At 41.2% G+C, this 14,239-nt stretch overlaps 1 protein-coding gene across 1 annotated transcript in view; it reads left to right on the top strand.

Moving 5' to 3' along the window:
- Nucleotides 1-14,239, top strand: part of HECW1 (HECT, C2 and WW domain containing E3 ubiquitin protein ligase 1) — a 184,102-nt gene that overhangs the window by 80,777 nt on the left and 89,086 nt on the right. Inside the window, exon 5 of the mRNA XM_033166078.1 lies at nucleotides 12,061-12,155. Within this exon, the coding sequence (XP_033021969.1) occupies nucleotides 12,061-12,155 (95 nt within the window). The remainder of the gene's footprint in view (nucleotides 1-12,060; nucleotides 12,156-14,239) is intronic.

Genomic DNA, 14,239 nt, shown 5'->3' with positions numbered 1-14,239 from the left:
TTTGATATTCCGCTTTATCACTACCCTAAGGAGTCTCAAAGCGGCTAACATTCTCCTTTCCCTTCCTCCCCCACAATAAACACTCAGTGAGGTGCGTGGGGCTGAGAGACTTCAAAGGCCCAAGGTCATCTAGCAGCTGCATGTGGAGGAGCGGGGAACAGAACCCGGTTCACCAGATTATGAGTCTACCGCTCTTAACCACTACACCACACTGGCTCAGGAATCTTTTGCCCAATGTGGGACTCAAACCCATGACCCTGAGATTAAGAGTATCATGCTCTACTGACTGAGTCATTCCAGGTCATAAATAGTTACATTTCCCTGCTAGGAGAAGCGACACCTGTTGAGCATGTGCTATCAAGAAACAGAAGGTGGTAGGCCTCTTTGTTTTCTCTAACCATGTTCATAGTTCCTCTTGCCCCAACTCCCAGTGTGGATTCCAGTGTAGATGTGGCTGTCTTGGATTCCACTAGGACTGGAAAATACAGAATTCCCGACATAAAGAAAGCCGTGGCCTTGATTATCCATGTGGCAGTGTAGACTTGTAAGTAGGGATGCTTGAGGATTTTAGGCTTTGTGAATAAAATGATCCATTCTTATTAAATTAATGCATAGTTAGGAAATCCACTGGATTTTGCACTGATTTGAATAGTGCAAGGCAATTTTTGGCTATTGTAACATCTTAGAATACTGCATTGGAATTAAAGAAAGTTTACATCTTTGAATGTGCCTTTTAAATACGTATTTTGAAAGCATTGATGCCAATTTGCAAGATTAATGTTAATACAAGAATAAAGTGAAATGGAATTATGCGTAAAAACATGCAAATGTTACATGGACCAGAAATAGAGATGCCCTTCCCTCGTATACTGTGGGGAGATTTATTAATCAGATACTTATTGAACAGTGATACTCTGTCTTATCTATTCAGATCATAATGAAAATTCCACCAGCTTTTACATTTGAGACTTGAAAATAATTATTTTATACAAATTATACTATTTTCCATACTGGATTTACTTATAATTTAGGGGAATGCAAATAAGCAGGAGAACTGAGCCCACTGTCTTCCAAAGAACAAAAGAATTGAGAATAAGAAAGTTTGTGCTGGTTTTCAGTTGAGCTTTTAATAATCCATGAGTCGCATTTCCCTAGGTGTCAGGAAACAGGCAGCTGAAGTGCCAGGGCCGTGCATGCTGGGAATTTTTAACTGCATATTTCTTTTAAGGTAATTCAACTTCTTCCACTCATGGGAAAGTATAAGAATTTGGAATTATCCCTTCTCTCTTTTGTACAACCATGACTTAGGCAGGGTGGGATAAAGATTCACAACATCTAAGAATATGAAAAATATATGCTTTCAAAGCATTTTCTTAAAAATGCTTGCTTGAAAGTTTGAGCATGCATACTTTGTGACTGAGTTAGAAGACCGTGAAAACTGAGTTAATAAAGGGATCCTTGACAGTTGCAAACTCTTCCCTAATTACTTACTTACTCTGGATGCCATTATGATGTTCAGTAGAATTCAAACTTCTGTAGTAGCTGGAAAATTTCATAAAGCACTTTTGAAAAATAGCCATAGAAAATCCCACTTTAAACTATGCAATGGCTTCCAATGGGCTTGGAATTAACCTTATTTGCTATGAAACTATAGTTCAGAGGGTGAGGAAAACTTGTTCGGGCCTGGGGCCATATTCCCCCATGAGCTATTGGTGGGCAGGGGCAGAGGTAAAAGTGGATAAAGCAACAGGCATTGACTCCTACCTGTGTGCAGTAGACTGCATCCCAGCCACACAAAGGTTAGAGGTTACCACAGATACATACACCTCTCTCCATCTTCCATCCAGGCAAGCAAGAAATATTATCCCATTTCAACGACGCATTCCAATGCAGAGTCAGACTTACGACGGAATGTGCTAATCAACAATCTCCAGATCAGAGATTGTTACTTGGTTGATGAATGAATAGATGCAGCTTCCATGGTTACGGTGAGCTTTCATCTGCTTATGCCAGGACATTAATTTGATTCATTCAGTTTCTCATGGAGCTTTCCACCAGCTGGTAATTTCTATGTGGGAGGAAAAAATATGCTGTAGAAGAGTTCTATTTTCTGCTGGCTAATTAATGCTAATAGGAGTTACACCAGTACAGCGTCACCACACTATTCTCACACTCTTCAAATGCAATGTTCTGGGAACAAAGGAAACACAACATTTCATGGAAACCAATAGTGTGATAATTACAGTAGAGGCTTGTATGTATTTGGGTCAATTGGTTCCTGTCTTGAATAATGTGGTTTCTCTTTAACCTATGGTGGAGGTGTACAGATGACTTCCAAACTAATAGTCAGTAATAGAAGTCAGTAATAGAATTCTTTTTTAAAAGTCTGACAGAACAGTCAGAAACACCAGAGGGAAGTGCAAAATGTACCTGGCATGTTCTAAATAAATGAGCACTTGTAGAAATACAGTAGTTGGACAATGTGAATAAGCTGTGGGAAGTTCTGTCTTTAGAGCTGCTATGGTTAACCAGGCTAATTTCAAAGAACATAAAGGCCAGTTCACATAGGGCAAACCAACACAGATGATAAAAGACTGCAAGACGCAGTAAGTTCTGAAAAACTGCTTAGACCTCTCATTTGAATTCCCCAGCTGCACGGCTGAAACATCTGTCTTCTCAAATGGAGCATTCCTTGTTGCCATGGAAATATTAAGCTAAAAATACCATAAGATGTGTAGTTGACATAAAAGAAATGCATGCATATTGATTCTGAATGTGGGTTAAATATTCAGTGATTAATAGAGCTGGCCTCATTTTTGTGTATGTGTTTAAATTTTATTATCTGAGATTGCATGATGTTGAATTTAGTGAATGTGGCATTTGATATGATTCATCAAGTCCAAAGCTACCCACCTATCCTGAGAAATTTATCCAATATGCTGATCAATAAAAGAAGACATCATTCTTCTAGTATCAATACACAGGAGTAAAAGATTATGCCTGGAGCCAAATTAACACTATCTGCATGCACTTTAAATCGACCTCTGTTATTATACTGCATGTGTCACCAGTGTGGTGCCTGCAGGTATACATATGCTCGTAGAGGCTTTCCTTCCTTGGTGCCCACAGAATCCTTTCCCAGCATTGAAATTAGGCTTGAGAGAAGTATGCTATTGTAGCCAGAATATTGTTGCCATGTGCGTTTGGTTGATGGGTATGTGTGGTGTCCATGGCAGTTTTTCCAGTTTGCAAGTGTGCCCAAAGGCCCCGAAACTCAGGACCCTTGTACTACTTACCATTGTGGGGTAGGGGTGAGGATTTATCAGTGTTTTAGCACACAAACTCTGTTTGAACCAGGGCAAAGTTGAAACTATTCACAGTTTTTCACAAAGTATTTGAAAGGACCAAAAACTCATTCCCTTTTTAATGGAGGGTGTTTTTTTGGGGGGTGGGGTGGGGTCTTTCTTGCAAAAATGTACATTTATTTGTTTCGGTTGCTCTGTGCTCATTTGCCCTCAGGTGGCATCATCATGTCAGATATAGAGTTGTGGGATATCATTCTATTTATTTTACAGTTCCTATTAAGATGTTATAGCCAGTGTGATGTTTTCAGAAATGGTGGCGAAGAAACAGCAACCAAACAAAACAGTGAAGCTAAACCGAATGGAAATATTAACACAAAACCTGTTTTTTATTAAAATGAGAAAAAGTTAATCTACTGAAATGCACTGTTTATTTCAACCTTTAAAATCTAAACTGGTGAAAACTCTGTACTTAGTTGGTCTCTAAGGTGCTACTGGAAGGAATTTTTTATTTTTTGTTTTGACTATGGCAGACCAACACGGCTACCTACCTGTAATATAGGTGGGTGAGTGAGTGAGTGAGTGAGTGAGTGAAGGTGTATTATTATGGCAAACAGCCAGCATACATAACATAAGTGTGTTTTTAAGTATTGGTGGGACAGGTACTGTCCGCTGAAGTGAACTCCAGGTGGAGTTCCACACATGGTCCTTTAGATCTGAATAAATCTCAGCTCTGAAATATCCTAAGGAAATGATGAGCAGTCAGATAAGGACTAATTGGAAAGAAAGAAGTAATTGAATCACACAGTAGTGATCAGTGTCAGTGTCCACTGTAATTAAGGAATGTGAAACAGTAATCTGATCATACTGTATTATCACAAGGTTGAGTACGGTGCTGATTTAATTTATGGGGCCTCTATATTGGGCAGTAATCATGCCAAAATGCAGCGATTTTTCTTTTCAATTTAATTCCCTGTTTGCACAGATACACAAATTACTTCGCAATGGTTTTCCTGTCTTCAGTTTTTAAAAACCATTTGACCAATCAGTGTTTGCTAATAAATGCAAATGTAGCTTAATTTCTTTGTTCGACAAAATTGGTTATAAAGCAGCTTTTTGTGGTTATATTTCATCTTTACATTATTTGCAAGGAAATGCTTAGCTAAGGATGAATCAACTTGTATCGTAATTGAGCAGACAATGCCATAAAGTGAATTTTAACCTTATTTTGATACTCTCCACTGTTCATCAAACCTTCCTTAACAGATTTGTAGGGAAACACTCAACAGCAAATATGTGGGGTATGTTTTCAGATAAAATCAGTTTTAGCTGTTCCATGAATAGAAGTCTGAGAGGATTTGATAATCCAGGATGGGAAACTGGCTTAATCTTGGCATTGCTGCTTTTTATATTGAAGATAATAAATCCACCCCTTCTAGTGAAAGTTAAGCTTCTAAAGCCAAGCCAACCTTGAAGAGCAGAAAGGATTATAAAGAGCAAGTGAAATTCTAAGTGAAAAGATAGTTATCTTGAAGAAGAGAGCTAAAAGAAAATGGGATTGTGGCATGTAGCCTACAGTGGTACCTTGGTTCTCAAATGCCTTGGTTCCCAAACGCTGAAAACCCGGAAGTAAGCGTTCCAGTTTTCAAACGTTTTTCAAAGCCAACCATCCAATGCGGCTGTCGGCTATTGTTTCCGGGCCACCTGCACCAATCAGAAGCCATGCCTTGGTTTTCAAACATTTTGGAAGTCAAATGGACTTCCGGAACAGATTAAGTTTGAGAACCAAGGTACCACTGTATTTGGCGCTTTTGGTTTTGCTATTTTGTGTTTTTGTTTTTGAGGCTTTTTCGGTGAATTTGTTTTTGTGACTGTGTGGAACCCAGTTCAGCTGATTGATTGATTGATTGTGTGACTGCGGAAATGGATAAAAGTCCTCCCTCCAAACAATGACTATCATCAGAGCAAGTAAGAAAAAAAATTAATTTTAATTTTCATCATCTACAATACTGTCTTATTTATTTTATAGTACAGTACATTGATTATTGCTTTCATTTTATGGATCAACTAGCTGGCCCGGCCACGCGTTGCTGTGGGTTTTTTGTTTGTTTGTTTTTTGCTTTTTAAAATTCTCCTGACTCCGAGAGTATTCTGGAAGCTCCTGTTTTCATTCTTCCCTGTCCCTTTAGAGCAGGAGTCAGCAACCTTTTTCAGCCTTGGGCCGGTCCACTGTCCTTCAGACCATGTGGTGGGCCGGACTATATTTTTTTGGGGGGGGGGGTGAACTAATTCCTATGCCCCACAAATAACCCAGAGATGCATTTTACATAAAAGAACACATTCTCCTCATGTAAAAACACCAGGCAGGCGAAGCTGCGGTGGTCATTTTATGTGAGGGCAATGGCGACCTTAAAGAGCATTCTCCCCCACCCTAGTCCCAAACTTACCCAGTCCCAAAATCACGCACCCCAGCGAAAAATCCCCTCAGAGCTGGTCTTACTCAGTGCGACCTCTCAGGCATGCCTCCCGCTCCGTGGTTTTTTTTCCTCGGAGCATGCGAAGCTGCGGCGGCCATTTTAGGTGAGGGCACAGGCATTGTTGCTCTGGCCAGGTCTGATGATGTCGACGGGCCATCTGCCTTTCTATTGGATGCTGTTGGAGTCTTCATTCCTTTTGCTGGTGAGGTATAATAGGCACACCATTATTATTTTTTGTCTTTATTCTATATTTTAGGCATGATAGGTGTGGGTTTTTTGAATTTTTATTATGCGAATTAATCCGTTTTGCATTACTTTCTATGGGAAAGTGTGCCTTGGTTTTGGAATGCTTTGGTTTTGGAATGGACTTCCGGAACAGATTAAGTTTGAGAACCAAGGTACCACTGTATATGAATAGTTCTAGGAACTGATTTTACCTGAATGTGGGAATTTTTTTACCTAGTGACATGGAAGAAGATCCCCAGGGAATCATTTTACATATTGTAGCTAGAGATCAGCCATTGTGTTCACATATGGACTTCCTATTTTGTTTATATCTAGCAAAGAACAGCACTGGCAAAAAGGAAGATATTCAGATTTGCACAGGAATGGGTTGTCATTGTGCCACCATCCATGTACAATACAGTTTCAGTAGTAAAAAAAAGCAAAAAGCCAGATTTACAGTGAGCCTGAAATATGAAGCTGAAACATCCCAGGGAAAGCAGTATTAAAGTGCCAACAAAACTTCTTTCACACACAGATTTCCTTCTTTTTTCCTTATTCTTTTTGCAATACTAAATGCATTTCAGGTTGTAAAATGACCTGATATCCTCTTGATATTTTAGAAATTGTTGGGTTGGCATGATAACTGATATACACACAAGTGCTTTGACATTACATCATCTCTAGGGAGCTGGATGGATTTGCCAACACAACTTCTGTCAGCACTAATGGAAAAGACAAAATGACCTTGGTTACCTGATCTAGTGAACTCTTGCTGCCAAGAGAAAAATGGCAGCCATAAATTTTCCCACAAGGAATTAAGCTTCTCTGGGGTTTGAACCAAGGACTTCAGGAATGGAGGCTGGTATCAAGCTTGGTGAGCCACCATAGTGTGGCACACAAAGGAGAATTAACAACTGTGAGTGTTTGGCAGTTTGAAGCCACTTGATTGGCCAAGCCTGATATGAAATACTAGGACCCCCGTCCTGAGTTTTGCTTAGCTAGCAGAAAAGTAATTTCTGCTTCCTCTTCTTCAGGTTCCTGCTCAGGCTTAGGGAACCTGAGCCAGAGAACATATTTGCCTTGTCTAGATTCAGGTATGGATTCCTTTGTCCAAACCCTTATAGTTGTTGTTCAGTTGTGTCCGACTCTTCATGACCCCATGGACCAGAGCACGCCAGGCACCCCTATCCTCCACTGCCTCCCGCAATTTGGCCAAACTCATGCCAGTCGCTTCGAGAACACTGTCCAACCATCTCATCTTCTGTCATCCCCTTCTCCTTGTGCCCTCCATCTTTCCCAACATCAGGGTCTTTTCCAGGGAGTCTTCTCTTCTCATGAGGTGGCCAAAGTACTGGAGCCTCAACTTCAGGATCTGTCCTTCCAGTGAGCACTCAGGGCTGATTTCTTTAAGGATGGATAAGTTTGATCTTTTTGCAGTCAATGGGACTCTCAAGAGTCTCCTGCAGCACCATAATTCAAAAGCATCAATTCTTCGGCGATCAGCCTTCTTTATGGTCCAGCTCTCACTTCCGTACATTACTACTGGGAAAACTATAGCTTTAACTATATGGACCTTTGTCGACAAGGTGATGTCTTTGCTTTTTAAGATGCTGTCTAGGTTTGTCATTGCTTTTCTCCCAAGAAGCAGGCGTCTTCTAATTTCGTGACTGCTGTCACCATCTGCAGTGATCATGGAACCCAAGAAAGTGAAATCTCTCACTGCCTCCATTTCTTCCCCTTCTATTTGCCAGGAGGTGATGGGACCAGTGGCCATGATCTTAGTTTTTTGGTGTTGAGCTTCAGACCATATTTTGCGCTCTCCTCTTTTACCCTCATTAAAAGGTTCTTTAATTCCTCCTCACTTTCTGCCATCAAGGTAGTGTCATCAGCATATCTGAGGTTGTTGATATTTCTTCCGGCAATCTTAATTCCGGTTTGGGATTCATCCAGTCCAGCCTTTCGCATGATGAATTCTGCATATAAGTTAAATAAGCAGGGAGACAATATACAGCCTTGTCGTACGCCTTTCCCAATTTTGAACCAATCAGTTGTTCCATATCCAGTTCTAACTGTAGCTTCTTGTCCCCCATAGAGATTTCTCAGGAGACAAATGAGGTGATCAGGCACTCCTTATTGTAGCCAACATTTATTTGGGACCTATAAATAGGGCACTTTAAATGAACAAAAACATACATTAGTCCTTACTTGCATTCTAGAAGTTTCTAACCAACAATGTTTTTAACTACATATAGTTCCCTTGATTAATTTAGTGCACCCATTACCACAGGATAATTTAGTGGATTCTCTTGTTCCAGCCTTAAATCAAACCCCTGCTGTTTTATAAGAGTAGAATTATAGAACTGCAGGTTCATCTAGTTCAGCCCCCAGTAAAGCAGGAATATGGCCATCTTCTGTGAAATTTCATGTAGGTAGGCTATGGGTTTTGTTTATTTTCCCTATCTGAAGCCTCTCTTTTGAGTTTTGCCTGGTTTTCTGGCTGCTTGTTTGAGCAGAAGATGTTTACACACTTTCTTTATAAGTCTTATCTTTTTTAATCAATATTCAAATGTCTCTTCAAATGTGTACACTTTATTTGTTATTTCTGTAGCACCTCATTAGCACTTTACAGTATTATGCCAGGATCAAAAAATTATGCCACTAGTTATTCATGCCTAATGGGAGCTGGATTTCTGTTTCTGAAGTATAGTGCAAGAGCCTATACTTCAAAGGCTATAATAAACAGTATGTGGCACCCACAAGCTCTTGGGCTTGCCTAAGGTGGCTCTTTGGATCTAGGCCCTTAAGTTATTCATTCTCACAGTAGAAGGGCAAGAGGGAGGATTAGCAAAATCCTACCTCACAGTGGCCAGGATCCAAAGGGCTTCCTGAGGTTTGCTCAAGGGCTTTATGTGTGCCTGCAGGACTTTTTACTTTGGTTGTTTGATTTTACAGCAGAGTCATCTGCTAGATCTCAAAATGCTTTTTGAAGGTCCCTTTGGTTTCAAAAGAAATTTGCCACAGTGGAAAGAGAGCTGCTGTTTTAGCTACACACATATTTGAACTTGAAATCACTTATTTGAAGAGAGGTCTTCCGTGTTTGCCATGAACACTTTGTTATGTTGCATTAACCTGGCTCTTCTGACAAAAATCTAGAAAAGCAGCAGCATGCAGGACCTTTAGAATAAGGCTGAAATCCTAAGTGCACTTGATTCCTAGTAAATGTGCATAGGGTCATGCTGTAAAGTTTATATTTGGGCAACATTTACATTTTAAGTCAAAAATGAATCCGCAGGGCTAAATTAATATTTGCTTTGTTAGGAGATATAATCTTTGGGCACAGAGAGAACTTCAGCAGGTCTATGTGTACTCATAGCTAGTGTGGTGAGAGCCAGTGTGGTGTAGTGGTTAAGAGCAGTGGACTCATAATCTGGGGAACCGGTTCACTTCCCCGCTCCTCCACATGCAGCTGCTGGGTGACCTTGGGCTAGTCACACTTCTCTGAAGTCTCTCAGCCCCACTCACCTCACAGAGTGTTTGTTGTGGGGGAGGAAGGGAAAGGAGATTGTTAGCTGCTTTGAGACTCCTTCGGATAGTGATAAAGCGGGATATCAAATCCAAACTCTTCTTCTTCGTGTTGACCTCCCTTTTTCTAAACTAAAAACTGTTCCTCATTGATGAGCTGTCCAGCCCCATGAACATTTTTGTTCTCCTTTTCTGAACCTTTTCCAGCTCTACAATACAGTGGTACCTCCGGTTGCGAACGGGATCTGTTCCGGAGGTCCGGCCGCATCCCAAGGAATTCGCAACTGGAGGACCGCTTCTGCGCATGCACACAACATGGTCTAGCGCTTCTGCGCATCTGTGCGGCGTGTAGCGTGCTTCTGTGCATGCGCACACGGCGAAACCCGAAAAAATACTTCCGGGTTTGCTGCATTCGCATCCTGAAGTTTAAGTATCCAGAGGGTATGAGTGTATCCTTTTGTGACATGGCAACTTCAACTGTACACAAGTATTCCAAGTGTGATCCCACCATAGATTTGTATAATAACAACACTGTGGTGCTGGCAGGGTCGTTGTCAAACCTTTTACTGATGATCTGTAACATGAGATTTCTGTCATGCACTGGGTCAACGTGTTCATCACCATGACCCCATGATCCCAGTTCACCAGTTCAGACTCCATAAGCATTTATGTGAAGTCAGGCTTACCTGCTCCAGTGTGTATCACTTTTTACTAATTTATGTTGGAACACATTAACCACATCATGCCCATTAACAAAGCTTGCAGAGATCTTTGTTTACTCTTGTCGCATTTGTCATCTGTAAACATGGGCACCTCACTACTCTGCCCTAACTGCAAGTCAATTATGAACAAGTTAAAAAGCACAGGGCAGTTTAAAAGGACAGGAGAAACAATTGGAAGTTTACCAGTTTAGTTCTTATTTCTTTATATACTCTGCATTCTTGAAAATAAATATGTTTATTAAAAATAAATGACTCCCAATAGTGATTCATTTGTTATATCCTTCCATTGTCAAAACTGTATATTTATTCTTCCTGTTCTTTAAATGATTACTGATCTATAATGGAGTGGGATGTGGGGCTTGCTGATCAGAAGGTTGGCGGTTTGAATCCCCACGACGGGATGAGCTCCCGTTGCTCGGTCCCTGCTCCTGTCCACCTAGCAGTTCGAAAGCACGTCAAAGTGGAAGTAGATAAATAGGTACCACTCTGGCGGGAAGGTAAACGGCATTTCCGTGTGCTGCTCTGGTTTGCCAGAAGTGGCTTAGTCATGCTGGTCACAGGACCTAGAAGCTTGGAATGGAGAAGCTCCATTGCAGCAGTGGATTGCAGGGGGAAGATCGGCAGTGGAGAACAGGTGGACTTTCAGGGAAGCTTGTCCACTATTCCTCCTCTTTGCATTGAGGAGCTCTATTCCTTGGAATACAATTTGAAAATCACAGTGTCTGCTGTTACTAGCAGATTACATTGTATGCCTTACTGATATACAGCAGCATATTGCCTACTAAAGGCAGCACCAGGAAATTGAAAAGTTTAGATTATTTGTCTTCAAGGCATCTGGTTGTTATGCAAGCAATTAACAATGCAATCCTATCCATGTCTACTCAGAAGTAAGCCCCACTGAGTTCATTGGGACTGAGATAAGTGTGTATGATTGCATCCTAAAGGGATTTATTTGAGCCTGTAGAGATGGCTATTTACAAACTTTATTCCATTCCTGGTGCTCCGTATTACTGTTCAGGTAGAAAGAATGCAAGTAAAAACTCAGTAATTTAGAGAGATCAGTCTCATCCCTTTATTGTTTGTGATGCAGGTATTTTGATATCATCAGCTTTTTATGATACATGGCAAATAAGTAAAAGGTTTTGCTGCTGAGCTGTTAAAATTCCTGTAGAGAAAATTGCTGAATAAAAATTCAATCTGAGCTTGCAGTTCAGCTGCTGTGATCACCCAACTTGATTGCATTCCAGAATAGACACGTACAAGTCCTGCTGTCAGTAGGATTGATAGTTCTGTACCTTAACAGCCACTGTTTGACTGCTGTTTCAATAGGGCTGAGCCTAAACTTCTTACTTCATCTTTGTGTTCTTTCTCAACTGCATTGAAAAGTGCCTCTCACTTTGAACTAATTTTCACCACTAAGTTACAAACACACAACCATTTAAGCCTATTGGCTGTGATGGCATACATTATTTTGTCCATGGTGTTACATCTTCAACACCTGAACGTGCGATGTCAAATTTGTGGGCAAATTAGGCTGATAAATATATGGACAAAAAAGAAGGAAAAAGATGATGAGAACCAATAGCTCATGGAATAAAGGGATGCTGACAATAAAGTGGATGTTTGGTGGGGTGGGCATTTTTTGGCAGTCTGTGTCACGTGCACTAGTTTCTAAGCAAAAATTGAACAAGGTTCAGAAAAGCTCTCTCATTTTATGGCAAGGAGAAGCACTGCAATCTCAGAATGAAAGACTATACCTAATAGATTAAGACCAATAGCTACTTGTTAATCCAAGATGACTTTTTCTTTTAGCTGAAACAAAGATCTGCTTCAAATACTACCATGGAGTGAGTGGAGCACTGCGTGCAACAACCCCCAGTGTGACAGTGAAGAATAATGCAGCTCCTGTAAGTTATGTTTGCTTCTTTACACTGCTCATCAAGTAACTTTGTGTTGCCTTTTGACTTTGTCTTAAGCCCCCCTACTTTGCTTTCAGTTCTAGCTATGAGGTTGAAACACCTTTCAAAGAGGAACAAACTGTTTGCTTTAAAGAGCGAAGAATCACATGGATCAGGACTCTGTATGATCAGGTCTCATGCAGTGGATTCTGTTCACACTGGGAGCTCCTCCCCCACATTATTTTAGTGCCACTCACAACTGAATGAAACCTGGGGCACAGAAACCACACTGCAGGAAGGCAGTGGAAGGGACGCCCTACCCCCTCTGAAATAAGATCACTTCCTTTTCAAATATGTTACATCTAAACATTCTGGTTAAATCAGGATCATTGGTTTTTTTAAAATCATAAACAGTTTTTAATGATGAATGCAGATTTTGCTAGGTTCAACCAAGGTTCTACATTGGTTTATGCCAGCTCAAAGAGTTAGTTTTTATTTTAATATGACATCTCAACTGCATACCTAAGTGCCCTCAAAAACTGTGGAACTTGGAATGGAATATGCAAAGCAGATAACAAAGAAGAAACTGCTCTCTCTCTCTCTCTCTCTCTCTGTGTGTGTGTGTGTGTATACACCCTCCCCCCACACACTTGTTCCTATGAGCATAGAAAATATCATTATAAAGACCATTTGTTTGTTAATGGCTTTGATATCTCTTAGCCATTGTACTGCTCAGATCACGTCTCCTGTTATGACCATATAATAGAAGCACTAATAGCTTGTACATAATAGCACTGTAATCTAACAAATTATATAGAGATATGTGATTGCAAAATACATTCATAAACTCCCATGCTTCAGTGGCTCTTCTGAGCTCATTACACACATCAGGTAACCTTGTTTAGACGGCACTGGTCAGTTGCACAAGCACCACAAATCTTAAAATGGTTCTACTTTAATGGCTGGGGAGAAAATCCAGGCAAGATGAAAAACTTACTAAATGATAAGGGTACGGGATTGATTGTCACAAGGCTTTTAAAGGGCTGAGAAACAGGTGAGCTCACTTCTTGGGCTAAAATGAAGAAGGAAGAGAATGGCTGTCCATCGTCCCCAATGTACATTTCCTGCAGCCTTAGAAGGCCCATTATCTGAACAGGATTTCATTTTCTAGGTTACTGCGTAATGACCTCATCACTCAACTGCCATTTTACAAGTTCAAATGTCTAGCAACAATCTGATTTTTCCTCCCTGGTGTATTTCCCCAACCCCCAGCAATTTACCTGCATGCATCTGCATGATCTGTTCTTCATGTACTTGGACTTTCCATTGAGGGACAGATTTTTTTTTGAAGGGGTGTTGTATAAAAGTTACCTGAATGGGGTAACTGTGCCCCTGAAGGACCAGGTGCGCAGCCTGGGAGTCATTTTGGAGGTGCAGGTTAATTCTGTGTCCAGGGCAGCTGTCTACCATCTCCATCTGGTACGCAGGCTGAGACCCTACCTGCGCGCAGACTGTCTCGCCAGAGTGGTACATGCTCTAGTTATCTCCTGCTTGGACTACTGCAATGCGCTCTGTGTGGGGCTACCTTTGAAGGTGACCCGGAAACTGCAATTAATCCAGAACGCGGCAGTTAGACTGGTGACTGGGAGTGGCCGCCGGGACCACATAACACCGGTCCTGAGAGATCTACATTGGCTCCCAGTACGTTTCCGAGCACAATTCAAAGTGTTGGTGCTGACTTATAAAGCCCTAAACGGCCTCGGTCCTGTATACCTGAAGGAGCGTCTCCACCCCCATCATTCAGCCCGGACACTGAGATCCAGCGCTGAGGGCCTTCTGGCAGTTTCCTCACTGCGAGAAGCAAAGCTACAGGGAACCAGGCAGAGGGCCTTCTCGGTAGTGGCGCCCGCCCTGTGGAGCGCCCTCCCATCAGAGGTCAAGGGAATAAACAACTACCTGACATTCAGAAAATACCTGAAGGCAGCCCTGTTTAGGGAAGTTTTAAATCTGTGATATTTTAAATGTATTTTAATATTTGATGGAAGCCGCCCAGAGTGGCTGGGGAGACCCAGCCTGATGGGCGGGGTACAAAT

The sequence above is a fragment of the Lacerta agilis genome, chromosome 12 (genome assembly GCF_009819535.1).
Source record: "Lacerta agilis isolate rLacAgi1 chromosome 12, rLacAgi1.pri, whole genome shotgun sequence".
Lineage (NCBI taxonomy): Eukaryota > Metazoa > Chordata > Lepidosauria > Squamata > Lacertidae > Lacerta > Lacerta agilis.
This window is presented reverse-complemented; position numbering and strand designations above follow the sequence as displayed.